At 38.6% G+C, this 26,117-nt stretch overlaps 1 protein-coding gene across 4 annotated transcripts; it reads left to right on the top strand.

The window, feature by feature from the left end:
* The first annotated feature begins 3,057 nt into the window (after positions 1–3,057).
* LOC127416239 (brain-enriched guanylate kinase-associated protein-like) lies at positions 3,058–26,027 on the top strand. Of its 4 annotated transcripts, XM_051655481.1 has the most exons (9): positions 3,199–3,216; positions 3,525–3,553; positions 3,656–3,747; positions 10,956–11,155; positions 15,350–15,511; positions 17,924–17,990; positions 19,785–19,892; positions 20,010–20,090; positions 23,466–26,027. In XM_051655481.1, exons 4-9 carry the CDS (start codon positions 11,058–11,060, stop codon positions 24,849–24,851), a joined length of 1,902 nt encoding a protein of 633 aa, XP_051511441.1. In that variant the 5' UTR covers positions 3,199–3,216; positions 3,525–3,553; positions 3,656–3,747; positions 10,956–11,057; the 3' UTR covers positions 24,852–26,027. The 4 variants fall into 4 exon arrangements, with proteins under 4 accessions (XP_051511438.1, XP_051511437.1, XP_051511441.1 ...); XM_051655478.1 differs by lacking the exon at positions 3,656–3,747 and having other exon boundaries at positions 3,058–3,553; XM_051655480.1 differs by lacking the exons at positions 3,199–3,216; positions 3,525–3,553; positions 3,656–3,747 and adding an exon at positions 10,326–10,511.
* Positions 26,028–26,117: the final 90 nt, after the last annotated feature.

Genomic DNA, 26,117 nt, shown 5'->3' with positions numbered 1-26,117 from the left:
AGTAAGCTATATAAATTCAAAACTGAGATTTCTTATTTAATTTCTTTCAAGAACCTTTCGTTTGTTTCTCCTAAACAACAATGATATTAAAGAGAGAGCATATGGAGGCAAATTGAGTCTCATACTTCCCAGATGTTTCTCCTGAGAAAAAGACCCTAGTAATCTCAAGTGTCTCCTCTAGAGTTTTAGAAGAGATCTCAACAATGTCTCACACTGTTTTCAGATTTGCCTAGATTTCTGCATAGATGTCTGCAACCAATAACTTCAATGTGAACTCAAACACTTCTCGTCACATTCTTCCAAGACCACAATATCTTAACTATGATATCCACATTCATTTGATCACTCTTTACTTTTGTTAACAATTACAATTAAGGAATTTTAGGAGATAAATCTCAGACAAGTTGTTGATACTTACATGAAACATAACTGAGATCTCAATTGGGTCTCCTGAGCTTTGAATGAGCAACCTCTGAGCAATACAAAGCTTTTTCTAGGTATGGCAACCATCCAAAAAATCCTTTTTAACAACTATCTCAGCAGAGATTTTGGTGGTATAAAGGTGTAGCTGTGTGGGATGTGTTTTGTAGCATACAGAACAAACAGTGGCAGTAGTAAACAATGCAGTCTGTCCCTGACTCATGAATGTATCAGAAAGCATTGCTATTGAATCAAGCATTTAGTCACGCTGAGCTCTAAAATGATGAGAGTGCCAGAACTCCTGCAGAACACCACTTTACTATCCAGGTTATACCAAAACACAGGCACACGTGATAGTTTGTGCTACACTTTTGACATTCCTGAAACTCAACTTCTTTCCCCTATGCTCTCAGTGTATGTTAGATAATGGTCAATAGTCGTATATTAAAGTGTAAACGAGATGCAGGGTTGGTCCCTGCTCTTTTTATTGACAGTTTTAAGCAGAAGAAACGGTATGCGTGAAGAATAAACAGATCAATATCTAATTCAGCGCTGAGGGAGACGGGTTTCTGATTAGTCTGTATGGATCAGATACTGTATCAGCCAACTAACTGGATCAATGTAGTTTTTACATAATTGTAGCATAGATAAACATGTGCGGTTATATCATCTCAGCTTTGCTGAATTGGTGTGATTGAGCACTTTTCAACCTCAAAACATGGGGAACTGAATCTCATTTTGTAGGTCTTATTATGCTGCATCTGATTTATGTTCAAATCTGTCTTGCCTGTTAAACCTTTTAAGTATCGTAAACATGTTTACCTGTTAAATTTGCCAAACATTCATTTGTAGAACAGAAAAAAAATAATTGCCTTAATTTATTATCTGATTAAAATGCAGTCATTGCCGTCACCTTAGCAACTGCTTGAACAAAGGTGGGCAGTGAGGGGGCAGAGAGACAAGTCTGTATGTGCCTGAGAAAAGAGTGTATGCATATGTGTGTGCTTGTCAAATAAAACTTGCAATGCTCTCTTGCCATTTGTCTTAAAGTGAGATTTCCAGTCTTTGCCAGATCTTTATATCTGAAGATTGAGTCAGTTTCCTGGTTTAATGGGTACACCCTACGTATAATAGTAGGTGACTCTTCATGTCATCAATTATCATATCAGTACCAAATTTTCAGAATCCATTAATCAAGGCCCGCCATCTGACTGATCTCATGGAAAAATTGGCAACAGGAGGTCGAAAGTTTGTCTGCTAAATTCGGTGTATGCTTTCTGAAGGGGCAAAGTGCCCCCAATGGCTGAATCTGGAACTGCAGTTGTGACACACTGTGCAAGTGCAATAACTTCTTTGAATGGAAGTGATGTGAAAGGCAGAGCATGTCCAGTTTTCGGAAACATTTGAGTAGTAATTAGATATGAAATTTTAAATTGATGTGTGTAATTTTTTTCGATAGTAAAAATTACTCCTGAAAAATTATCCTATCACAGCTTAATATGCAGATGAAAATATACTGTAAGTAAGCCATTTGAAGGTTGATTTTTCAAAGAGTGTAAAGACTGATGTTTTGTGATGCGTTAAAAAAAAAATTGCTGTTTGTTTGACCTGCAGGTGCACATAGCAAGTTGACTCAAAAATGGCATGAGACAGGGGCGGGACTGCCTGTTTGTCCAAACCACAGGGTCAAGGGATGCTTCTCATTTCTTAAATTGTGCATCCTTGTTTCCTCACTCTTCCGTCCTCAACCCCGTGACCCACAAACCGGTCAAAGTCTGCCATCATGAAGGATGTATAAAGTTTCTAAATGCACTGCTAGGAGGCAAGGACCGAGGACAGAGGGAGGAGCTAGAAAGTAAGGAAAGGAAACGAGGACACACAATTACTAGTACCAAGGTTTGGTTGGTTAGCTTCAGCAGTTAGATGCAATAACTAAATCATTATGTTGCCAAAAACCATGTTTTAATGACAGCCATACAAAGTAGTTGTGCATTCTATTGGAATTGGTCACATGACATTTACAGATCAGACCATTGCAACAGCTGAGTATCTGAGCACCTGCAACAAGCTTTTGTATGCATTATATGCTTTATTATATTATGCATATAATAAAGATGCAACACTTCTTTTATTTTGTAGTTTTACATTATAGTCATGGCATATTATATCCTCATTGCTCTTAAAAGTCATAACATTTTTGTCCACAATTCACAAATATTTTGCGGCCTCCCAAGATAATTGAGATGGACCCCCAGGGTCTACAGACCCAAGTTTGTGAAAAGTTGACTTACAGTTAATAATTAAATGTACAAAATAGCATAAAGACCTCAGAAATATCCTATATAGGCCTATACTTAAACCAGAATGTGTTATGCTATATTTCATCACATATTTCTTGTCTGGTGTTGAATCAATAAGACTGAGGGATCTGTGCAATGGCCCTTGGTCATTGCTGCACACTAAATCTGAATTAGAATGTGAATTCATCTGACATAATCTGACACTTGCATTATTCATGGAAAGGTAGAAACAGAGAGAAAGAGAGAGAGAGAGAGAGAGAGAGAGAAAGAGCTGTAGCATGCAGTAGATGTGAGAACTGGTGTGCCTCCCCCGGTTCCTTTCATCAACAGATGAGCCCACCTGTTTCCCTCCTAAACCTCTCTCTCTTGCTCTCCCTCGATCTCTCTGACACCACCCCTTTCTTTCTCACTATCTCACCCTCTTTTTTTCTCACCCTCTCCCTCTCTCTGGCTGCTGTCTGTTCTCACATCCTGTGGATCTTCGTGAAGCTGATGAGTGAGTTTCTCGGGAAGGAGTAAGGAGAGGGGGTGGTTTTGTATGATGTTGTGTATCTGCATTCTGGCTGCGACCATGCTTTCGATTCGCACTTAATGTGTCAAAATTTCTTCCCTCTTGCACATGAGATCGCTGCAGAAGTATGCAGACACTGTTGGTTTGAGAGAGAGAGTGAGAGAGAATAGGGAAAACAGAAGGAGAGAGAGAGTGAGAGAGACTGTATGTGCTTCAGACTGCGCAGTAATGCCTTGGCAGCTCCGGGAAGCAGGCACTCGTCCGCTTCAGTAATCTGCTGTTCTTCCTTCCAGGCATCGGATGAGGAGATGCAGACCATAAGGTAAGCAGCTTTACCTTTTTCTTGGTTTCTGTCTTTCTACCTCTCTTATTCTCTTCCCTTAGTGTCTGTTTGTCGCTGATGCTCTGTCAATGCTCGTTAAAGCAATTCAGAGTCAGACTGCAGCTGGTATTTACCCACACAGTGATGTTGGAAGCAAGATTACCCAGTTTCCTCCACTAAAATCAGGATTTTAGGTAAATCAGTCTCTGCTTGAAAAGCTCTAGCCTCCCCTGAAAGCTGAATGTCTTGTTTTGTTTGGTTATGTGTTGCAGAGCTATGTTTATTTAGATTTTACGTTTGCGTTTTACGTATGTGCATGTATGTTTTCCTTCTTTCTTCAAATAGGTCTTATTCATTTTGTGGAAAGGTTTATTAGAAAATAAAAGACCTGTAAAGCTTTGAGAAATGCATTAACTGAATAGCAGCTTTCTATTGGCTGGAAAATATTCAAGCCCTGCATGTGCTGTTATCAGATCACCTTTCCTTAAGGCACCATCAGAAATGGAACTTGGGTAATTATTTATGAGGATTAAGTGCACACTGCTGCTGTATATTATGGTACACAAGTCGTGTGGAGGAAAGGTATGACTCAAGCGCTGTAGGGGAGGCTGGATGGATTTATTGGGGGGTCCCTCTCCTTTGCATGAATTATTAATAGATTACGGAGCAAAACTGAAATGTTAAAAGTCATACTGATGGATTCGAGGTGGCTAATCTTTGTGTTGGTAAGAGGAATGTAACTCTACAGAGAAAATATATTTGTGAAGACTTTGCATCCATGATCTGTGTTCCAAGAACAGTTGTCATAGTGGATCACAGTGATTGGCCAAGAAGCTGTCAGTTTGCAGACCAGCAGTCCAACATGCATTACCTAAAACATTTCCTGCGTTTTTAAATATCTGTGTCTAATTTATATACAACAGAATTGGTAACATTTTACCATAAGGTTGTATATATTAACATTAGTTAATGCAATGGCTAACAAGATGACCATATTACAGCATTATTATGAATAGAATAGAATAGAATAGAATAGAATAGAATAGAATAGAAGCTGTTATTGCCACATGGCAAGGCCTATGGAAATTGCTGTAGGTACAGCAATGTTACATAAATGAGATAATGTGTGAAAGTTTACATGACCAAATGTACAGTTTTGTTGTAAGACAATATACAATACAGTATACATTACAGTACAAAGCACTACAGACCGATATATACAATACAATGCAGTACAAAAACACTAAGTAAAGTGCAAGCTACATTTCCAAACAATGTACAAAAATAAAATAAATCTAAGAAATTGATTACAATGACAACAGTAAATGCAAACAAATAATAAGAAAAGATTTGTATTATTTGTAACAGATAAAAATACAAAATTATCTTTACATATATATATATATATATATATACACACTACCGGTCAAAAGTTTTGAAACACTTACTCATTCTTTATTATAATTTCTTTTTCACATTTTAGAATAATAGTAAAGTCATCAAAACTATGGAATAATAGAAATGGAAATATGGGAATTATGTTGTGACTAAACAAAATCCAAAATAAATCAAAACTGTGTTATATTTTAGCATCTTCAAAGTAGTCACCCTTTGCCTAGAATTTGCAGACATGTACTCTTGACATTTTCTCAACCAACTTCTTGAGGTTTCACCCTGGGATGCTTTTTAAACAGTATTGAAGGAGTTCCCATCTATGTTGAGCACTTATTGGCTGCTTTTCTTTATTATTTGGTCCAAGTCATCAATTTCAAAAAAAAATTTATTGTATTTTTTTTATATAATGAAATAAATTAATATGTTGGCACAATTATATTTTTGTCTACAAAATTTCAAACATTTAAGCATACGCCTTCAGATCAAAAGATTTTTAAGATCATGAGAAACATTTCAGTCAAGTGTTTCAAAACTTTTGACTGGTAGTGTATATTTAACATAGAGGAACATTTGAATCTGATAATCTGTAGATTATGTTTGTGCTCAAAATGTAACGTACAGTCTAGAGATGCAGAATATAGATTTTTTTTTATTGTGATTTAACCTGGGCAAAAAATATGAATGTGCATGCTTAATAAGTTGGAGGCAATTGATGGGTGAGGAAAATAGTTCCATAGCTCTGTATGTGAAGATACTGCATTGCTTGTTTTAAGCTTAATCAAAGAATCATTAGGTCAGCGCTGTCTGCTGGGGTGAGATGAGTGTTGACAAGAACAGAATATGCAAACATAAGGTAAAACACCAATTATCATCCCAATTTATTGCAAGCGGCCAGCATGGCCTTGACCCCTCAGTGCAGCGAATCTGATGTAACTCACTGAAATTGCTCCATCTTGGTACTTTTGTCTCTTTCTCCAGTAGAAAAGGACTTGAGATCTGTTCACTTTCAGTTGATATATATTTAAGGAACACAATACAATGCAATATAATACCACTTTTGTAATCCCCAAGGGGCAATGTAGTTTGGACAACACAGACCATAGAGTACAGCTGAAGACACAAGGAGATATGGTGGACTTAGAATATGTTGTAAATACAGTATGTAGAATGTATAGTTATGTACAATGAAATATATTATGGAATATACAATATGTGAAAAATACAGCAAGTGGAATCAGAACCAGAACAAGAATAAATATACTATGAAATAGACAGTGTTAATATGTTAGTTATGGATTACACAATAATTTACACTGTAAAAATGTTTTGTCAGGTACCTATATGGTAACATTGAATAAACTGAATTAGCTGGTGTTATTATGTCAAAAATGTTATTTTATTTGACTAATTCAACATGACAAATTAGGCTATTGTACACAAATGAAAGTCATTTTTCACTTTTACAGTAATCAAGTAGAAATAGATCTTTGAGGCAACAATTGTAGGTTATCACCTTTCAGGTCATATAACATTCTCACTCTTCTTCAAATTATTTGGGTAATTTTTCACAACAAAGCTAAATAAACAGATAAAAATATCTGTATTGTGCATAAAGAAAATGGGGCACATTTTTAGCATATAAAATAAAATATACTTCATGTGGCAACATCAAAATTAATTTTATTCAAGTCAAAATGTTATTTAATCTGACTAAATCAACCTGATTAATTAGGTTATACCAACAAAAGTAATTTATGCAATTTATGGGTTATATCAAGTAGAAAAACATCCTTGAGGTAAAAATGGCAGGTTACCCCTTTTTTCAGTGCATAATTTTATTTCCCTTAATTACTTTCACCCAAATAGAGTATGTCTGGAATATGGATGTCAGATAATGCTTTAATCAGATAAAACATGAAGTACCAAACATTGTAATTGTAATCTACTTTTGTAGTCTATAGAATTTATATAAGTTGATATATATAGATGTATATATATATATAGTATATATTGTTGATTAACTCATTGTAGCTTAAAACAAGTCTAACAAAAATGGTCCATGTAATCAGTGATGAACTAACAATTTGAGAAGAGAAGGGAACACAAGTTATGATTATCTTCCACAAAGTGTGTGTTTGCCACATTTGATCATTCTGTTGGTTTCAGTAGACTTTGCTTTGTATTACTTTGTATTTACTCCACCAACTGAATGATATTGTCAATGTGACTGAAAGCAGTTCATGTTTTGCAGCCTTGGGCTCTGATGTTCTCTGTCTGTGCTGAAGAGTCGTCCTATTATAACATGTTTTAAATCAATTAGTGCTGCTATTTTTAGCACGTTTGAGCTCATCTGTTTGCTCTTGTATGTGTACATATGTGTGCATGTCCAGCACAGTTTTCCTCATACTATTCAACCTGTCAATACAATTTGTCTTGCAGGCTGAATATTTTATGTACAAGCAGATTTGCGAACCTCAGGGTTATTGTTTGAGTGTGGATATGTTTCTTTTCATTTGTTGAGAAATATGAGGCATTCATATGTCGATGAAATTGTTGAATCTCAAGAAGGCTTTCAACAACATGTTTTGTTCTTATTTCATCCCTAAATTTAGCCCTCTATAAACAGTGTATCAATGTCATAAAAGGTAAACTGCAGTTGTTACATTGAGAAGCTCTTTCTACTTGATCTAAACCTTAAAATTTGTTTTGATGGAGGAACTTAATGCCAGCTTGATTTAGTGGTTATATTTTTGACTTGAATCAAACCAGTTAATTTAGATGTTATGAAGCACATTTTTTTAAGTTAAATATTTTCTCAGTTTGCATAAGGAAAGTGAGGCCTATTTTTAGGCCTATCAATTCAGCAAACCTTTTGTAAAATGTGTTAAATTGCATTGATTTTAAAGTACACTGTAATGATACTTCAGCAGTATTTTTGCAATGTATAAGCATTTTGATATTTGTTGCTCCGCCTTTAATGTAAATGAAAAATAAATAAAAATACTGATCGTGTTCCGGACGATTCTCATCACTAAGAATCTAATGAGAATCATCACTGAGGTGATGGGGTGGGGGGGTCTTCATTTTACTTATGCCAATATCATTTATTGATTTAGGATGAATTATGACTCAGACGTTTGTGAAATTCACCCAAATACTTGTATAGCACGTATAGCACTTATAGTATATTAAGTGCAGGTGCAGATATGGCCTACCATTTTTCAAAAGTGCCAAAAACAGTAGGTGTTGATGAAAAGCTTAAAACTTAAAAAACCCAACTGAAATATTCCACTGGGATGGCACAATCCAACCTCATTTAGTGTCATTACAGGAATTTGTCCCAGCAAACTTTTGCATCCTAGTTTTCAAGCAATTAAATTAAAAATTAATTTAAATTTAAAATTAATCTAGATCTTTGAGCAAAAATGAATCCCAGTTGGTTTGCTGGGCACCATGACACATTTTAACATGGCCTTCGGCGCAACGTGTTGCTGCTTCTTTTTGGATACCCATTCCACCCATCAGATTTCAGTTGCTCATCTTCAATTCTGCCTGGATAGACTATACTGATTCTTCTCCTCTTTGTTTATCTGCCATCTGCAGGCCGCATAATCCACTTAAGCCATAATTATTCCCCGCTGTTTGCAAGTGGGTTGCTGGTGGAAGGAGGGATGATGTGAGATTGAAAGTGAGAGTGAGAGATATAGAGCCAGAGAGAAAGACTAAAAGAGGAACAACAAATCAAGTTTGGACTGATAGTGACTGTATTGTTCCTACTGTGCATTATGTGAGTTTTTTTGTTGTTGTTGTTGCATTTCTATTAAAATGCACACATATTGACCATTGTTGAGTTATTGGGATAGTTCACCAAAATATGAAAATTCTTTTGTGATTTACTCTGACATGTCGTTCCAAACTTTTTGTTTTTTCTGTGGAACAAAAAATGGGAATTTTTGAGGAATTTTCACTCAGCTCTTTTTCCATACAACGACAATTCCTAGACCAAAAAGGACCATAAGATAAGTAATCCATAAGACTCATGCAAGTTTTATGAAACCATAACTTAACTTTGAGTTAGAGAAAGACTGAAATTTTGGTCTTTAATTATGGAAAATCTGAGCCAGATCTACTGAAAATTACTGTACATGACTGTGGCTAAATTTTTGCAAAATTATATTATGTGGGTCCTTGCACGTATCACGGCAGTTCTGAGGTGAAATGTCCACGGTGTAATGCTAAAAGTGAGTTAAATATTCTCCCAGACAGATACGGTTTTTAAAGGTTAATGATCTATCGAGTTTTAAATCATCAAATCTAACCTTCTAACCCTCAAGCTTAAACCTAAACCAAAAAACCTAAAAATGATGATGACGATAACAAAACACAACTGCTGAATTAACCATGTCATTATGTTGCACCTCTTACACTACTTACACTTTCACTTTTCATACTCTTCAAGACTTATACTCAGGTCCTTTGCAACATACTGTAGTGCAACACTCTATCTGTTCAGCTACTGCGCAATTTGACTTTACCTGAAGAAGCTTATAAATGTAAGTTATGCTCTATAGTAAAATTGTTTAGACTAGGAACAGGGCGAAAAGTACATGTAAATGAACTGATAACTTTACATGTGATTTGTGTGAAAGGAAATAAAAGTCGTTGTTGTAGTGCCTCTAGTGTTCATTTCACCTGGACACAAACACAATAAGTACAACAAGCAATGTAAAAATCCTTTTTCAAAACTGTTACTATAGTAACGTGGTTCTTTGAGACCAGGTTGGAAAATCTCTGCCTTCACTGTATCTTGCAGATCCCAAATCTCGTCACATCCGCTTACGGTACATATGAGAACAAACCACATTTTGCCGTCAAAACTGCCATGATCACAGTACCATATCAGAATCTGAAGGCGATCACAAACGATGACAGAATCTTCATTTTTGGGTGAACTATTCCTTTAAGCCATAGAGTTTGAGATGTGAATGTGTGTGCAGTGCATCTTGGGGTTTATGTCAATGCAACTACGTTTGGGTCTGTGATGAGGGGGTTTCCTGGGAGATAATCTCCCTGCGTTGAGAGGCACAGAATACAAAGTGATAGGAGAGGCTGTTTCACACCTCTTCGGTTTTTCCGTCGCACTCATTCCTTTCTTCTGTCTTATTTCTGCCCCTCTAATCTCCCAGCTCTACTTGTCTTTCATTACCTCGCTCCTCTAAAAGCTGCTCTTTCTGAAAGATCAAATTCAGCCAATGCAATGGATGCGGCACCCCCTTGATAAAAGGCATTGACATTCTAAGGCCTGTTGTGGGAGTATACTTGCCCCTCGTGATGTGGTAAGTGTTTGTGGCAGAGGATTTAGGGAGATGGTGGTATTTTGACTCCCTGCTGTGATTCAGAGAAGAGAGAAAAAAAGAGTGATGAGTCAGAGGTGGGGGAAACCATAGAACAAGGAAAATCTAGGGGAGCAATACCCCCCGTCCCCTCCTAAGACCCGGCTATGGTGTCCACATACTTTTGGCCATTTCGTTTATATGGAAGAAGGCATCATGAAAGAAGACAGGTCAGAACAGTTCTCTTTCATTGCGAATACATTTGTAAATAATGAACAAGGTAATAAATGAATGCATGAACGTTTAATAAAAATATCCCCAAGCTGCAGTGCTCTATTGACTGCCTACATGAACATGAGCTTCTGCTTGTGATTTTTTCTTGATGAAGTCGCAAGTTGTCTCATCGCATTCCTACCGCAATATCTCATTGCCCACAAATGCACCAGTGCAAGGGTGCATTCACACCAATTCATTGGCACAGTGGCACTGGCTCAAAGAGGTTAATTACACCTGTCGCAGCATGTTCATGCTCGGCGTGACAGTTTCATGCATGAAGCTCTAAGATGAATCGCATTCTTGTGACAAGTTTGATGACACATTCTTAATTGCTGTCGCTATCGTTTTGTAATGTGATTGCAAGGCACCTCCTGCCATTGTCTTTGCTCTGTTGGCAGGATCTCCAGCAGTCTGTCAGGGCTGCATGGACAAGGTAACAGACGCAAGCCGGAATAAGTGGAATCCCAGTTAGGGAGCAGAGAATTTATACACAGACCTTCATGAGAGGTGGCTTTCTGCAAAAAACCATGAAAAAGATATATATTGGGAAAACGGCCCTTAAAACCTCTCGAAATGGTTGTAAACATCAGAAAAAGAGGTAAGATGCTCTCTCGACCTCGTCGTCCGCCCACTACAGTCATCTCATCCTCCATGCGCATCAACTTTATTCCCATCATGAGTTTTAGCAGAAGTGCTATTACCACAAGTATTGACCAATGAATGTGCCATTGTACACATCGCATACGATAATTATCTGCTCTCCAGTCCACTTGTGAGTTATGAAGTGTGATTGGTTCATTAAATATAGCTATTAAAAGAAATGAGTAAACCACTGTAGTTTTTGTTCTTTTGTAAAATTCTGCACAATGTTTATTCCCCTAGAAGGGAGATTTTAATAAAATTGCAAAGTAGGCTATATCTGAATCTAGGCAGTTTATTCCTCTGTGCCAGTTTACTTGCAAACTACTTTTTCCCCATTGTGATCAGCTTGTGTTATAGTGCTATTTTATGCAAACAACAGAGCCATTTTAGAAAAACGTTTGACCTATAGAGCTGTACAGTGTTACATACTGTATATTGTCCACAGTTTGTCTGAGAAAAGCATTTCCCATACAGAAATCTGATACATGGCCAAAAATGTACATGTATAATGGTGTTTCTTTAACTTTGAGGACTTTCAGCCCTGTTACTTTCTAAAAAAAAGTATTTCTATTTAAACTTTTTTCACACTGTGACGAGGAGGAGGGCGGGGCTGGGCCATCGGGCTAATCAGCCGAGGAGAGGGATAAAGCCGAGCCAGATGCAGCAGTTCGAGAGAGAGAGAGCCACATGCAGCTGCCATGTGTGTTTATGCTTGTGTCTTTTTGCAGCTGAGTTGGGCTTTTATGGCACAAGTTATCAGATGGCAAAAGGAGGATTTAACAAATGTTCAGGTTGGGCAGATAAAGGAAGCGGGAACTGGCTGAACAGTCAAAATAATGTTTAATGAAAACTTAAAAAGACACAAACATAAACACACATGGCAGCTGCGTGTGGCTCTCTCTCTCTCGAACTGCTGCATCTGGCTCGGCTTTATCCCTCTCCTCGGCTGATTAGCCCGATTGGGGCCCGGCCCTGCCCTCCTCCTCATCACACTCCTCCCTCCTTTGCCTGAGGCCGGGGAATCTTCCGGCCGCACCTGCCAGCAGGCTTTCCCCACCTTTCGAGACCTGAGAGGGAGACAAGGGGAGGGAAAAGGGGAGAGGGAAAGAGCGAGGCGGAGCGACAGTGAGAGAGAGAGAGAAAAAAAAATTGCTCGCCGGATCCCAGACACGCCGTCGCCTGGTCCTCGACCACTCCTCCACCCTCTGGCGGATGACAGCCACTCCTCCCCGGGTGGACCGAAGCGAGTCCTCTGACCCCTGGCATATGGAACGACCCTCCACGTTCTGGCGGCCGGGAGCGAGCCCCTTCGCCCCTGGCAGCGGCTCCACCACTCCAGGAGGCCGTAAGCGAGCCCCTCCTCCCCTCACGGACGGCACCCGTTCCTCTGCGTCCAGGCAGCTGGCAGTGACTCCTCCGTCCCCCGGCGGACGGCTGCGGTTGCTCCTTTGGGCGGATGGCAGTGACGAGGACTCCATGACAGCGCATCCCTCCTCCCTCACGGGTTTTGGAACCAACGTAACAGGGTTTAAAATGGGCAAGGAGGAGGCGAGAACCGGCTGAACAGTCAAAATAATGTTTAATGAAAACGTAAAAAGACACAAACATAAACACACACGGCAGCTGCGTGTGGCTCTCTCTCTCTAAATCTGCCACATCCAGCTCGTCTTTATCCCTCTCCTCGGCTGATTAGCCTGATTGGGGGCCGGCCGTGCACACTCACGGCCCGGCCCCACCCTCCTCCTCGTCACAAACACTTTCACTAATTTATTTAATTTGTCTACTAACAATGTCCAAAAGTGGATGTACATGCATTGCAGGAGATGTTCTTTTTGTAATTTTTTCTGAAAGTCATAAATATTCCCACCACAGTGTCATTTCCAGCACATCTCAAATTACGTGTTTAATATGATTCAATGATGATTACGTGTTTACTATGATTCAATGATGGAAAAGATGTTGATGGAAATGACATTTTTACCATTTTTGAAATAAAATGGCCACATCCTTTGTCTTGCTAAGGCTTATTTCATATATCAAATTTTATGTATCCTAAATACACAAAATTAAATAATATTTTCATGCATAATTGTGCATAATTTGGCAAAATTACAGCTTGATTGGAAATGACACCTAATAAAAATGTTCTGCTCACAAGTGATACAGTATTTGCCTTGATTTTTCTTTGTTTTCTTTAAATATCACTTGTCTCATAAATTGTAAGCATGCTCTTCACTAACACTTTTGTTGACTTGGTTAACAAGTACACTAACTTTTGAAAAATGAAAATAAAATAAGGGGCAAAATTGTTTGGTGCTGTGAAAAGGATGCCGCAACTATGGTATAGTCGTATTTAAAAAAAATAAATTTAAAAAAATCATTTTCCCACAATAAATATTGAAATGGTTTATGTTCATTTCACTATTTGTTTAGATGATCATAGTTTTATAAATTTAGGAATTTGTATTTTAATAATGAATTTTCATAGTTTAATATTAAAAATCTGGGTCTGGGACAAAGCTCGAATAATACAATGTATACATAAAAGACATTTGAAAAGTACCTAAAATAAATAATACATGTATGAATTCCTCTAAGTCAGTTTTAATGTGATCTTCATATAATAAAAAGAATAAAGTTGCAATCTATTAGTTTTAATACAAATTAGCTCCTTGGAAGTTAAAGATAGACCAACATATGGGCATATACACTGCATGTACATATTCGAATTCACTATGATTTGGGAAAATATGTTACATATATAAAAAAAGAGGGGCAGGGACCCCAAATCTAGTTGAAGACAGTGCATTATCTGTCAACTACACATGCTGCAAACATCTCTGCCACCTTTGCAAAGGGGCAGTGGATTATTCGTAGGAGGGGCATATCAGTGAAAAACATACAAGAACATATGTATTATAAACATCTTTTCCATACAGTATATTGCCATATATCAGATCTCTGTATACTGTAGGTCTGGCTCTAACAAAAAAGTACCATGGTATGATTTAAAATTAGTAATCTTTAACAAATAAATAAATAGCTATTTATTTAAAGTTTCATTAATTTAATTTTGCTATGAAATTAAAATGTGTAAATCTTAAAAATAGGCTGAAATAATTTTTTTGAGTGATCCCACCAAGTACTTTGACGTTCCTTGTAGTACAATGTAAATACCTTGGTATACGAATATGGTAAACATTCACTACCATGCTATTACTATCTGATACAATTACTATGCCATGGTATGGCCATGGTTTGTTTTCGTAAGGGGGATCTAGTCTGTAAATCAGGCTTAAGGTCAGTACTGAGGCACCAGAAGTGATAATAGTGTGTGAATCTGTGTTGTGTGTGCTCTGCTGTACTTGTGGTCTTTTGAGGATAAGTGTGTGCCTGCCTGTGTGTGTGTGCTCACTTTCAAATACATGTATGTATCGATCGACATTTGGCAGTCAAATTTGTTACATTCACACTTGCTGTCGACACGTGTCAGTCTCCCCTTGCTTCATCACTGCCTCTGATCAAGTTTGGTTTGTGGCAGCCAATAAGTCATTACCATTCTCCCCACATCTGTCCATCAATACTAAACCATTAAGAGCCGTCAGTGGTTCTCTTACGTATTGTAAAAGGTTTTATTTCATTCCATCTCTCTCACTCCATCCCCACTTGTGTGTTTGATCTATAAATAGAACATCTGTACATGACAGTGGTCATGTGACTCAGTATCAGTGTGGGAAATGGGGAAAAATGAATGTTGAGGATTAATAAAGGCCAGTAAGCCTGAATTATCAAAGCACTCTCAACATGACAGTGTTTGACTTTCATTAAATAAACAAGTGGGTTATCTGACAGTTATTGATCATGTCAGTGACATCTCAATGTGACAGCTAAAATAAAGCACATTGCACTTAATACGTACTGTATGTAAATCTGGCCAAAATTGAGGCCATGTTGAGATGCTTTATTGGTTTCATCAACTAAATTGTTTTAAAACATCAAAATAGCTGTTTTATTGTCAAATTCCCTGTATTGATCCTCAGTCACTACCTGATCCATGGAAAGGATTCAGAAACCTATTTTAGACATTATTTTACCATTCTTGGTCAATACATGAAGTCAGTGTTCTGTAAAACTGTGTGTCTATATGCAGCTCTCTGCAGGAACAGAAGGAAGACCTGCGGAAGCGTCTGTCTTACACCACACATAAGCTGGAGCTTCTAGAGCGTGAGTTTGACTCTACAAGGCAGTACCTGGAGACTGAGCTGCGTCGAGCCCAGGAGGAGCTCGACAAGTTCACTGACAAACTACGCCGGTAAGAGGCATAGTTAAACAAGACCAATAGCCAAAATAGACTTCCTTTTTTTAAGGAATTTGAAAAAACTGTCTGCTTCTCAAAATGCCTTTACTATGCACTAAATTGCAATGCCCAAATGTCTGAGACCACATTGAAAATCTGGAATTCACAATCTAATTTGAACCTGGAAATAAACAGAATAATTATGAACAAAAATAGTTAAATTCCTGCACTTTTTCTAGTTCAGATTTGTGACAGTCACCATGTTAACGCCTTTGAAGCTCAGATTTTCTTGCTTCCTCTTAAGCACACAAAATGTTCTTTGTAACATTCTCTTTATCATGCTGTGATAACATGGATCATTATGTATGTTCATGCCAGCTCAAGTGCATGCTGTCTTTAAAACAAAAAGAGGACATACCAAATACTAAGCAATTAAACTTTTCTCTAAAATTGTAATGCTGAGAACATAATTTGTAATAAAAACAAATATTAAGTTAGAAAAATTATAAATTTTCACTAGTGGTCCCAGACTTTTGGACCCCACAGCATTTTCTTTGCTGGTGATGGGAAAGGACATAACTTTGAGTGCAACAAAAGAGTATGCATTTATTGGGATAAATGTTGGGTGTAATCTGATTACAAAGTAATTAATTACTGTAATATAATTACTTTTAAAGCCACAAAGTAGTGTACTGTATTACATTTTAAGTTCTTGTAATCAGATTACAGTTACTGACTTTCAATTAAGTTGATTACTTTTAAGTGCATTACTTGGGTACACATACTTCTAAAATAATATTATTCATGTAGAATGCATTTGAAACATGAATTGTGTTAATCTTTACATCTTTTTTGCATTTCTGTAGGGCTTGCGCCCTCTAACGAGTCATTATAAGGGAGACACGTATGCTGCTGAATGTGACTTGTGTGCAACAATGAACAAGGAGAAAATATAGATATTATTTTGAATTTACTGAGCAAAAAAGCAAAGGGGGGAATTCACTAAGGATTAATTGCGGCCAGTTAATGTGGCATTTATTAGCTTGTGCTCTCTGCACTGGTTTAGTGTCCCATTCAGAAAAGGAATTATGCAGATTAGGCAACAGTGCAAACATGCCCACAAAATCTATGCTAAACGCAATTTGCACACGCAATTCCGATCTTGTGGGCCGATTCTGGGCGCAATGCAGCAGAGGATGCAGCAGACCACCCGTGATCTGACACAGTGTACTGTACAGTGTACAGCATCAATGCACTACTGTGATCCAGACATCACAATCATCTCTTTAACATGCTGAAAGTATGCTTTACTGCCCCGTGCATCAGGATATATGACAGGTTGTAATGCTCTTTCCATAATTTGATCATAAATTGATGAATTACTGCTGCCATGATCGATAGAAAATGTACACAAGCATCTTTACCGCCTTCGTGATGTAAATTGTGCCAGGCAATTTTTGTGAATGAAGCACAATCTATAATGAGCCTAATTTACATAGAAAGAAGGCCTGTTTGCATGGAAAGGGAATAACAATGATTGAATTTAAATACTGAAGATGCAGCGCAATTAAAATGCAGGTGGTTAGTGATGCAACTGTTAATGAATTCACCCCAAATTTTCAGTTAAAAGTGTTTTAGAAAGCAACTTCAAAGTAATATGTAATGTGATTACTTTTTCAAATAGGTAATTAGTAAAGTAATATGAACACAATTTTAAAGAAGAAATTTAGAGTGGATTACTATTTTGTGTAATTTACCCTACATTGACTGGGACATCAATATTATAAAATTGTGCCACAGACCCCTTTACAGCATACTGTTTCCATTTGCTTGTAAGCTTTAGCATCTAGCTAAATGCATTACTTTAAAATTCAACATTACTTTCATAAATAAAAAAAGAACTGCCGTGGCAGTGGTAGCTTTGGCCTAGTGTTCCTTGCCACTTTTCTTCAATGGACAATTTTAAAGACAACCATCACAAACCAATCCTCTTTTGTTATGCAAAAGCATGCAAGGATGCAAACTTCGAAAATCCATCCGAGCACCTTTGGTATATTTATTTTCAACATACAATGGTTTGGGACCCACTAATTCTAATCTTGCACACAATTTAGGATGAATGGTTGCAAACTGCAGGGATTGTTTTACTCTGGCATCTGATGATTGATGCCAAGTGTGTAGGAGTCAAGCATGGTTTGGTCTCCTCGGTCCATTGTAAAATAAATTTTATGAATTGAGATTGCAACAAACAATATAATAAGAAAGATGAACAGGTGCACTGGCAGTTTTGGCAACCGACTTAAAAAACAAACAAACAGGATTAACTACAGTAACAAATGCATCTGAGGAAATAAGGAAAGCGTTTTAGATCTTCCTAAGAGTGCTGGATTTAAAGAAAGACGTTTTGTTAATGTGCGTTTCCCACAGAATACAAAGCAGTTACTCAGCATTGCAGAGGATCAACCAGGACTTAGAGGATAAAATCCACCGAAATGTGAGTGCACATATTGGCCACACTCTAAAAAGCACAGCCACACATTACACAAGAGATTTCAGTTGGTCTAACTGAGCGTGCATGTACTTGTGTGTTGAAATGTGTAAATGTTTTTGGCTCGCACATGTTTACGAGTACTCATCTACCTCTTTAAGCAGTTTCCTGTTTTAATATGTTTTAGGATGAAAGTGTTTAAATTTCTTTCCACACTTTTGTGTGTGTATGCGTTTTTGGTGTGGCAGATTAGTGAATGTGTTAAACATAGTGCAAGTGGATTTGAATATCAATACAACGCCATCGGTGCGGCTGGCGTTAATTATAGTCCATAACAACAGCCTGTCCACCTTCACATGACCGTGTGATAGTGAGTCTAGTTATACTAGCAAAATCAGTATCACAGCCTGCTAGTTAATTTGAAGCTTGGAACAATTAAATTATAATTAGCCTGCCTGCCGCAGTACATTTGACGACCTTTACATGTCTGTATTAGAATCCCACATACAGGGCTTACTCTGAATTTGTTACAGATGAATGCGCTTTTTTAGCAACAGATTGCGTCAGTGATGGTCCATTAGGATGTCAGTGATGACCCAGAAGGTTATGGGCCCAGGTATCAAAGGACAATGATGTGCAAGTCATCTAATATCAGGCTTATGTTGATGTTCCTTTGAGCATAGCAATTAATTCCCATCTGGTTCAGGGCTGTCCTAGAATGATTTAACACGTGCACTGACTTCTATGTGAACGTGTGTATATTCATACTACTGGTCTATTAAGATCAATAGCAGAGCACCTCACCCTTAAAAGCTCAGGTGCCACAAAGCATGATCCCATTAGCCTTAATGGCTGCACTCCTACTTTTATATCACAGTAACAGTACAGTATATATAATGATAAAGCTATTTTTGCAGGAAATTCAACACAAAAAATGTTTAATACAGTATATTACATGAGTAATGCCACATTTTTTTTTCTTTTTTGGATAATCCAGTGAATTAAATACAAATGAAAGGCACTTTATCTCATTTGATTCTTTACTTTTTTCACTGACCTTTTTATTTGAAACTTGATGGATGCAAAATAAAAGATAAGATTAAAGAAATAGTTCACCCAAAAATGATAATTCTCTCATCATTTACTCACCCCTATGCCGTTTCCAGGGGTGTAGATTCCACGGGGGATGAGGGTAGGTAACCCCCCCAATAATCAAAACAATCAAGTACAACCCCCCCCATTATTTATTCCATAATCAATGGAAATATGTAAATGCTTCATGCTGCATGCATGTCTCCTTTTGTGTTCTGCAGAAGAAAGAAAATAATTTGGGATTGGAATAACATGAGGGCGAGTAAATAATTTTGTGGTGAACAATTCCTTCAAAACCAAAAACAGCCTACAATTAGACTATAGGTTTAGATCGGGCACGAGCAGAGTATCGCAAAACTAAGTCAAAACTAAACCAAACTGACACCGTTTGTAGAATAGACTATAGTTTTTTGCTTCGTGTTGAACCGCATATATACTGCTGTATAAACACTACATCAGCATCTCTACACGATGACACATTTCTAACATTGCACAGTATACACCATCAAACCGCCAAGCTTTATTAACAAGATAGGAAGGCATGTTTGTAATTATTGCAGTCGCAATTGCAACAATGATGACATCACACGGGCCACAAAAAAACAAAACAAAACAAACAAACAAAAAAAAAAAAATTTTAAGCATTGCATTACGTGCCTAGCATTACAAATGCAGTTTTTTTTTCTGACATGTGGTCCTCTCACCCAGTCACAGCACCATGATGATGAGAAACGAGCTCTCAGTAGAGAAATCATCGTCCTCAACAATCACCTCATGGAGGCAAAGATGACCATCGAGAAGCTGAGAGAAGACAATGTAAGCGATATATGACATGATTTCTTACCAACATTGAGGCTTAATGGCCACCCATTGAAGGAATGTGTATTAGCTTTTGATTACCTACTCTTCCTTTTCTGCCAATATTCTCAATAGGACTTGTACAGGAAGGACTGTAACTTGGCTGCCCAGCTCTTGCAGTGCAATAAGTCGCACTACAGAGCCCAGTTATCTGAGGTAAGTTAGCATACATGTAAGCGTTTAACAGCAGTTGCATTGTAAATGTGCATCATACCAAAGTTACATTGATTAAAAATTTACGTCCTCATTATTTGGGCAATTTTATCTGCTGAACCACATGAAAATAGATTTTTTTTTTTGTTTCCTACTCGTAAATAATATATTAGTATTAAACAGTACCATTTATTTCTATTAAGCACTATTTCACTGTAATGTGCAATGACAATTTTAACCCAGACGTGCATGTAATCGTACTGTAAGAAAGTTGATATGGGTTTTGGCCTTGATGAACTCATAAGATATTTTCCAAAAGATATTTAATCTAAATAATCCCCACTATCCCCTTGTGGCAAGGAGGAGGGCGGGGTCGGGCCGTGATGACGCACGCCCGACCCCTAATCAGGCTAATCAAGCCCACGAGAGGGATAAAGGTGGCTGGAGGCGGCAGTTCGGGAGAGAGAGAGCTACAGGCTGCTGCCCTGTATGCGTTTGTGTTTATGTTTGTGTCTGTTTTTTAATTAAATATTACTTTGATGCTTCGTCCGGTTCTCGCCTCATCCTTTCCCTTTTACCCTGTTACACCCCTTCAGTGCGATATCTTTTTACCACTAACTCTGTAAGCTAGAGAAAAGTTTTCGAAAGACTGATATCAATGTAGCAAATCAAGAAGCAGGATCATCTAGTATTTAGGTCAACCATAGCAAATCAAGTTCTTGTTTAAAGAAATATTGAGGTTCTGTTCCAAATGAGCAGTGGTGACCTCTTTAGCAGGGCCACAGCGGTAAAAATGTTGAAGTAATGATAGTGTGTACCAAAAGAGTCAGGCAGTTTATTCAATGCATCCGCTCTTAGCCTTATGCCAGTCCCATAATGTCTAGAGCAGAGACTCATGTTGGCACACTGCCTGCTTGAAGAACCTGTTCATATCTGGCAGATATATCTGAATGGAAACATCAATGAGTCTGTTACACAATGTGCTCAGGGAATTCAGCCTTGCAGAGAGTTTTATCAGACAGTCAAAGGATTGGCACTTAAGAGTCCATTAAAAAATAAAGTTTTTTTTAACTGGACAAAAGGTGTCTCATGTGGTTATGAGGAAGAGTTTCTGTAAAACCATAGAGAAATGTATTTAAATTTAAAAGAGTATAAAAAGTTATTTGCACACAGTGCACTGGTTTAGCACCCAGTTCACTAAAGGAACTATGCAGATCAGGCAACGGTGAAAACGCATCCACACACTGTACAGGGCAATTCCAATCTTGCGGGCCAGTTTCAAGGCAAGTCAGTCCACTCGGCAGCCATCTTTGGAACACTCCAGCGCAGGTTGGGCAGCTATTTTCAATGTAAACAAGTGGCATAACATTTTTAAATTTTTTTTTTATTTTTCAAGCTGGGTCTGTTAATGCGCATGCACGGTTTCAAGTTGACTGATAGACAACGTCTGTATCTAAAAGGTGATTGGCTTTTTTACCTGTAAGGTGGGACTTCCTTTTCTACATCTATTAGGTGTTCCAATTTCTCCCATTGATTTTAATACCAGTGGTCCGTCTTGAGCTAAATAGTCTCAGGCGCTACATAGAGGAGGATGCAGCAGACCACCATGATCTGGCACACTCTGTCCAGACTGTACAGCATTACTCCACAACATGTGAATTACCTCTTTAACATGCCAAAAGTGCACTTGCCCATACCGTCAATATGTGCCAGGTTTTACTATAACACTCTTCTCCATCATTTCATCACTATTTGTTGAATTACTGCTGCCCTTATCAAAGGTAAATGTATACAAACTCTATAAATCTCTATAAATAAAATTCAGTTTACCGGCTGCTTTCCTCAGGCGGTAATAGCGTGATGTTTATTGCGCTGAGCAAATAGCATAGAGTTTTGTGAAAAAAGTGCATATAATCTATAATGAGCTGTGGCAGGGCAGAGGGCGGGTCGTGATTCCACACACCCGGCCCCTAATTAGCCTGATGAAGCCAGAGAGGGATAAAGGCGACCGGAGACGGCAGTGCGACAGAGAAAGAGTTACGGGCAGCTGCCCGACACCTGTGTGTGTGTGTCTTTTGCTTAAGTTTCTGATTAAACTTTATATTATTTTATATAAATTTATATTTTTATATTTTTCTGATTATTATTTATATTGTTAAGCCGGTTCTCGCCTTCTCCTTTCCATTGAACTGTGTTACATGAGCCTAATTTACATGGAAATGAGGTATGTTTGCATTGAAAGTGATGATAATAATTTTATTTAAATACTCATGATGCAGTGTGATTTCAGCACTGATCATGTTTGCTTAAACTAGACTGCAGGGAGTTAGTAAATAAGACACATGTTTTTGCACTGAAGTACCACATGCAGAAGTGACGCAACTGTTTAGTGAATTCACCCCTCAGAATGTGCTTGGAGGTCAGAAGATTTAGGACAGAATTAGAAACCAAATACAATTTGTTGGACTAAGAGTAAAACTACTGGTTTTAAAGGACTAAGATTTTTGCTTTGTCTTGGCTCCTCTTATCACGCTTCTTTAATTAGCCATGTTCTGTTAGCTAATTAGCAGCAATTTACTTTCTTCTTGTTGCTATGGTGAAAGATCTGAAAGGTTTAAAGACCTGTGATATTGGACTGATGCCTAGTATTCTGTGTATAGTGTCAGTGGTTATGAAATGTGTTTTTATCCCTCTCGCCAACTTTTGCTAAATGGAATACTAAAAAACATCTCTTTGTGTACAACATTAGTACTGACTGGTCTGAAGACTAAAGTGTCTTTGGTTGTAGGCCGTGCTAATGTGCTTTTGCATTCATTGGGATCTTCTGGTCTATTCACCATTTTCTTGTATTTTGCTTACTGCCTCTTTAGAATATTGACCTTACCTCAGCTAATCTGAAAAAGCCGGGTGCATACCATACAATTTTTTCCGGTCCTTTACAATTGTTGCTTGTCAAACAGTAGGATATAATCCAAGTGAGATCTTGGGAAAATGTTATGGCACACTGTGCAGCATTATGTTAGACTGTACGATACACATCATAGCCACGACTTTGGTCCCATTAGTCTCGACTGACGGCACTGATTGGGAGTTTCATGCTCTTTGGCCATCGTACAAGCTGCACGACTGTGATGCAAGATTTCTGACACTGTAAAGAACTTCATCAGATGCTAAGATTTAATCACAAAGGCAATTACTTAGCCATCGTTGAACGTGTCACTATTGATCCCCAAAATTGGTCTCAGAACCCAGCTTAAGTCTGATAAATTTCCATCTCTTTGAGTGCAAATATTTTACATTTGCTGTGCATTTGGTCCAGCTGATGGAATGTTTTCTGAACTTTGCAGTGTGTTCTCTTTTTGTATCACTATCTCTTAGTTGCCTGCAGAGTTCCAGGAGCGTGTAAGCTTGCACATGGAAAGTTCTTCCCTCTGCCACTCCCCATATGCCGACACAGTGCCTGCCTCTGTCATTGCTAAGGTACTGGAGAAACCAGACGAGGTCTGCAGCAGTCAAGCCTCTCGCTCACCCAGCCCACAACCCCAGGAACGCCAGGGCTTCCTTGTGGGCACCAGCCTTGAAGGTAGCACTGAGCGCCTTGGCCTTCGGGCTCCATACAAGTCAGACCTGTACAGCAGTGACACAGCACTTTATTGCCCTGATGAACGGAGGCGAGAGCGCCGACCCAGCATGGATCTCCATGGACAGCGGAAGGTCTATGAACCCCAGAATTCCACAGATAGCAACCCAGAAGAGGGCTCAATGTCCCTACAGCCTGGCTTCTCGCAGGACCACTTCCGAAAGTTTACTACCTCTCTGGGGGGTGGCTCCAGCTCCTACTCCAGCTTTAGCGGAGGAGGGTCAGAGGATAAGGGTCAGGATCCTCCTAGCAGTGCAGCATCTTCTCCACGTCACCATGCCCTTTACATGGAATGGAGGGATGGTGGTGAATACGAGCACAAAAGTGACTCTTCCTGGGAGAGGGAGAGTCCAAGCGCATTTACAAAGGCCCATGCTTTTCAACCGCCTGAGTCCAGCCACCATCAGAATGGTAGCTCACCCATTTACAGCAGAACCATGTCCTCCTGTTACAGTGAACCCTATGAGCCCCTGCCAACCTCCACCTCACCGAGCATTACATACGGTGACAGTCGACGAGGAAGTGCTTTTGCTCCAGAGGAAGATGAGCTGATTGGTCGATGGAGGCAACTGAGTGTGGAGGACCTGAGTGCCCACTCATACCGCAGTCCCGGGCGGGCGTCACCCTACAGCTTCTCTGAGCAACACTTCTCAGTCCGGCCTGCCAAAATCCGTCTTGGTCCCCTCTACAGTAGCTTCCAGGAGGGTACAGATGTGTACCACCATCATGCAGGCGTTTTAGACCCCTTCTCCAGCCCTAGCTCTGAGTGCAGTCCAGGCCTACAACAGCAGCAAAGCCAACCCCACTTGTACCACTCCAAGGAGGACAGCCAAGAGTCCGAGCACAGCCTTTACAGCCCCAAAGATGGTGGAGTGGCAGCTGGGGGCCAGACGACGGGGTACGTCGACGTAAGTCCCAACAGCTCAAATGAGTCACTGGACCATGGATCTCTTGAGATGGCGGCCGAACTGCAGCATTATCAACCTGAGAGGCACAGTGTGTCCCCTCAAGGAACCACCCCACCACCTCCTCCACAACAACCGTACCAAAAATTTGGCACACTAGGACTGTCACGCAAGGACAGTCTCACCAAGGCACAGCTCTATGGTACACTACTAAACTAAGAGCAAGGGTTCATGGTTACTCTTTCTCATCATTAGGTTTGAATGTGAAAATACAGTTTGAGCCAAACACATGATGGGATTTTCTGTTTAATATTTTTCAGATCATTAGCTCTCCTATATTTCCTCTCTTTTTTCTGTATCTGTTAGTGTTTTCTAAACATTTAACATGAATTGCTCATGTTTCTACAGTTGATATGAAGCTCCAGCACTCAGCACTATTTGTATAGCCTATTTTGAAAGTTTATTAATGGTTCTGTGTGGTTTGTGAGAAAGTAATTTAAGTGTATTAGGTTTATGGATTTTTGGAAACATGACTTCAATAAGAATAGTAAGAGCGGTTGACTTTGTTTTACCAAAAGCCTTCTGGCTCATAAGAGTTCTTGAAGTGATTGGACAGCATATGCCATGTACAAAGAAAAGCTAATTTTGACAAGAAATTTGATCTTTTATGATATAATTTATGAATAGCTGTATTGTTAGTTATGCTATATCTATAACCGTTTAATAAATGTAACACTATGGGGAGACAGACAAATCTGAATAATTGTAAATCATTTTTATTGCTTTGAATAAGGCAATCGGCACAATTGTTCAAGCTGCCTCAAATGATTTAAGTCATGGGTACAATCTTATATTTTACTGCAATCCATAGACAGATTATTCTTCAGATGTGAAATATTCTGAAAATATTTGAGAATAAACTCATAGTACCCTAAGTCAGTCCTTCAAGATGAAGTAGCAACCAAAGTTATACTTCAAATCTATTTCAAATAGATTTGATATTACTCAAATCTATTTTTTCTTCAAAGGAGTACACAATAGCTTGAAAGCACTGGGCATTTTTTTAAACTCCTAATGCGTTTTGTTTGCAGATGGATTTCTGAGGTGATTGTTCTTTTCTGTGTTTTCTCTTTTCTTCCTCAGTGCTGTAAGTCCCTCCCTCAGGCCCTCTCTACCTCACAATTCAATCCCTCTCTTCTCTTTTAATCAGCTGGGATCCTGTGTCAGTTGACACAATGATGCATGACTCTGTTTCTTCTGTTTAGCTTTCTCTATCTAATAAAGCACACAATTTGCACCATGCCTGTCTCTTGAACTCCCTCTCTCCCTTTGCTGCCGAGATGTGTAGAGGAGAATTTATAATTTAGGGTTTCCAGCATGGAGTTTTATTTTTTTGTTCCTTAAAGGGTTAGTTCACCACAGAATGATAAATCTGTCAGTATCAAACATTCTGCAGAACATATTTTTTGTTCCTTGAATAACAGA

The sequence above is a fragment of the Myxocyprinus asiaticus genome, chromosome 25 (assembly GCF_019703515.2).
Source record: "Myxocyprinus asiaticus isolate MX2 ecotype Aquarium Trade chromosome 25, UBuf_Myxa_2, whole genome shotgun sequence".
NCBI classification, from domain to species: Eukaryota; Metazoa; Chordata; class Actinopteri; order Cypriniformes; family Catostomidae; genus Myxocyprinus; species Myxocyprinus asiaticus.
The sequence above is the reverse complement of the archived record's forward strand: the minus strand, read 5'-3'. Positions and strand labels throughout refer to the sequence as shown.

What these genes read in the sequence shown, in the direction of transcription:
- LOC127416239 (XM_051655477.1), top strand. Translation starts at nt 3,438, where the DNA reads ATGTGCTTCAGACTGCGCAGTAATGCCTTGGCAGCTCCGGGAAGCAGG. An exon ending in GAGGAGATGCAGACCATAAG is followed by an intron (nt 3,554 to 15,349) that starts GTAAGCAGCTTT and finishes GTCTATATGCAG; the next exon opens with CTCTCTGCAGGAACAGAAGG. An exon ending in ACAGAGCCCAGTTATCTGAG is followed by an intron (nt 20,091 to 23,465) that starts GTAAGTTAGCAT and finishes ACTATCTCTTAG; the next exon opens with TTGCCTGCAGAGTTCCAGGA.